Here is a 3,219-nt window from a genome sequence, read left to right as displayed (position 1 = left end):
GTGCGTGTGTGTGTGTGTGTGCGCGTGTTGGGAGGGGGGAGGGTGGTTGAGACTCTCCGCATGATGTGTTAGGGTGTCGATGTGCATTCGTGATTTTTTGGGATCTCGTCGCGGAGCGGCTGACAGGACGTGCGGATAGTGACACGTACGGCTAAACGTGCCCCCTTGCTGCTGTGAGCTGTTCACGCACGAACATACACACGCTGTGCAGAGCGGCTCTAAACCCCACCCACAGAACACCCTTCCATGCGCACGGGGTGCGCCGAACCCGCGTGCAGCGCATGCGCTCTCGCGTTCACGCACATCACCGTGTCCATCCCACCACCACCTCTTCTCTCTTCGCAGTATCGAATGTTATGCGATCAGTTTCACAGCACGCACAGATTCGTGGTTATCGCATAGGTTCCGCGTATTATGAATTCATGTCTTATGATGAGGTCGCTCGGGGGTCAACGCCGTGGTCCACCTTCTTTGTTCTCGGTCTTGGAATATGCGCCAGAGATCCAGATATGCGGTAATATCACATAAGGAGCGGGCGCAAAGATGCGAAGAGTATATGATGACAACATTTAATCTCGCCTATGTAATCATTTAGAGAGCTGTATGCTTCCATCTAGAGGCCAGTTGAATCCATCGCGTAACCTTTCAGCGCGTCTGTCGTTTCTCTGTATTGATTGAGTGTCCCTCCCCGTACACATGACGTCATCATATATTTATATATTCTATACATATATATATATATACATATATATATGCGTGCGTGCGTGCGTGCGTGCATGCGTGTCTGTTCGCGTGCGTGTGTACCTGCGTACGCTGGTGTGTGCGTGCGTGCGTGCGTGCGTATGCTGGTGTGTACGTGCGTATACGTACGTACGTCTGTGCGTGCGTAAACCCCTACCAGAAATGTTCCTACTCCAACGTCATTCTATATGGATCACAACACGTGAATGGCGCTCGCAATTCCTGCGAATTTTGAAATAGTCATTACCAGCATCACTAACGACCCCCCCCCCCTCACATGAAGGTTTAAAATAGCTCGCTAGTTGGTCAGGTTAGCGACAGATCGTTGCTGCAAGTGATTAGGAAAGACGAAGAACGTCTATAAAAGTAATCTTATTCGGGTGCGCTGCAGGACGCATTACTCAAGCAACGGGGTACAAATTGATTCTGTGGATTCCTTCCTTGATCGTTTCTCTCACAGATATCGAGCTTAGGTATAACAGTATTAAGCCTAAGCTTTCATCATAGTCGCGTGAGTACATGCAGGAAGTTGCCAACGTGGCAGATATAAAGGATCTAGTGAGTGGCCCACACCCGTTTCTCAGAATGCGACGTCTAGCCTAGTACGTTTAAACAGGGAAACACTCATATATTCCATTATTTACTCATTACATGGTTGCATTGCTTAATAGGAATTTCCCATACGGTTTACCTCCCCCCTCTCTCTCTTTCTTTCTCTATCTCTCGTTCTCTCTCTCTCTCTTTCGCTCTCTCTGTCCCCCCCCCCCCCATCTCTCGCTCTCTCTTTCTCTCTCTTTTTCTCTCTCTCTCTCTCTCTCCTCTCTCGCTCTCCCTCTCTCTCTTTCATTGTCTCCTCGCTCTCTCTATCTCTCCCCCTCTCTCGCTACCTCTCGAGTTTTCTTTGCAAGCCGCCCTCTCATCGACGGGCGGTCAGCTCCGACATTCCGTTCGTGAAATCACGCGAGCTGTAGGATTTAAATGTCACGCCGTCGCGCATGCACGCGGCACGGCAGCTCCGCTCTCGAGAACTGGTCGCGTTCAAAGTTCAGCGCTCGTGCACGCACGCCGTCGTCATGCGCGCGCGCTGTATTTCAGCAGACGATACATAACCCCGGCGGGCTGCCGGGCTCGCGGCGGTCGTCTGCCGTGCCCCGATTGGCTGGCTGGCGTATGCCAGCGTACGCGCCTGCCTATTTCACGAGCAGTTCGCAGCGGCGTCCGCTCACAGTTGTAGCCGTCAGCGGCAGTCAGTTCAGCGTGTAGGTAGCGCGGTTACGTGTTTACACACACATACGCACACGCACACACACGTATATATATATATACGCACATGTATACGGGCCGGCTTTGTGTAGGAGGCTTGCCGTGTATACTCATATAAGGCGTGCAGCGCAGCGCTCCTCCCCGGACGAACCCAAGCAGCGGGACCTAACGGACGTCCCCCGCACGCACTCGCAGCTGTCAAACAACGCGAGACGGACGTAGGGACGCGCTGCTCCTAGGCAAGCGTCAGTCGCTGGACTGACTACATACCTGCGGCTTCTTCATTGGCTGGCTCGATCCCGCGCCGTGCGTGTCTTCGCAGACGCTAGATCGCTCTCTCGTGCGCGCACGTGAGAAAGTGAGTGAGTGAGAGAGAGAAGAGAGAGAGAGAGAGAGACGAGAGAGAAAGGTGAGTTTTCATTTGAAAAAGAGAGAGAGAGAGAAAGTGAAAGAGAGAGAGAGAGAGAGATGGAATCGAACATCACGGCAGCCAAGTCGACGCAGACGAACTGTGAGTTGAAGTCGGAGTCATGCACGTGCAGTACGACGACCGGTGGCCAGGTGCCGGACACTAGCAACATGATCACCGTCACCGTACTACCCACCACCGGCGGCCAGTTCCAACTGAGCCTGCATCAGTCGGAGAACGTCGAGGGACTCAGGCGAACCGTCGCCAAGAAGTTGAAAGTACATAAGGACAAGTTTAGCCTACTNATGATGATGATGATGATGATGATGATGATGATGATAATGATGATGATAATGACGATGTTGATGCTTGACATTTCAGCGTTGCAACAACGTTGACATAATATGTTCGTTGATTCAATTTGAAGATGCAATGATTGGATTATAATATCGTTACATCGAAGATTACTGACGTTATTTCAACCATGTTTGGCATATATATACATGTTTACACCATGTTTATATGTATATATATCCTCGCTTTCTCTAATGCACTCATGCAGCGTTCGGCGATGACGCTAGCATGAACAAAGACGAGTCGGTTGTCATGGAACAAGGGGGTCCGATTTTATGACACGAAGGATTCGTTACCCGACAACCAGTGCACGGACATCCTGCATTTCTATAATAAATAATGAATAAATCAACAAGTAATATATTCACGCAATTATAAGCTTACACAATGATAATATAATATAATAATATATCTATATATATATATATATATATATATATATATATATATAT

General features: G+C 49.6%; 1 protein-coding gene across 1 annotated transcript in view; it reads left to right on the top strand.

Annotated features, from left to right (window-relative positions):
* Positions 1 to 2,472: 2,472 nt before the first annotated feature.
* LOC106819609 overlaps positions 2,473 to 3,219 on the top strand; it is a 7,094-nt gene continuing 6,347 nt past the window's right edge. Inside the window, exon 1 of the mRNA XM_014824219.1 lies at positions 2,473 to 2,691. Coding sequence (XP_014679705.1) covers positions 2,473 to 2,691 — 219 coding nt within the window. The remainder of the gene's footprint in view (positions 2,692 to 3,219) is intronic.

Source organism: Priapulus caudatus, unplaced genomic scaffold (assembly GCF_000485595.1).
Source record: "Priapulus caudatus unplaced genomic scaffold, Priapulus_caudatus-5.0.1 Scaffold3813, whole genome shotgun sequence".
NCBI lineage: Eukaryota > Metazoa > Priapulida > Priapulimorpha > Priapulimorphida > Priapulidae > Priapulus > Priapulus caudatus.
This window is presented reverse-complemented; position numbering and strand designations above follow the sequence as displayed.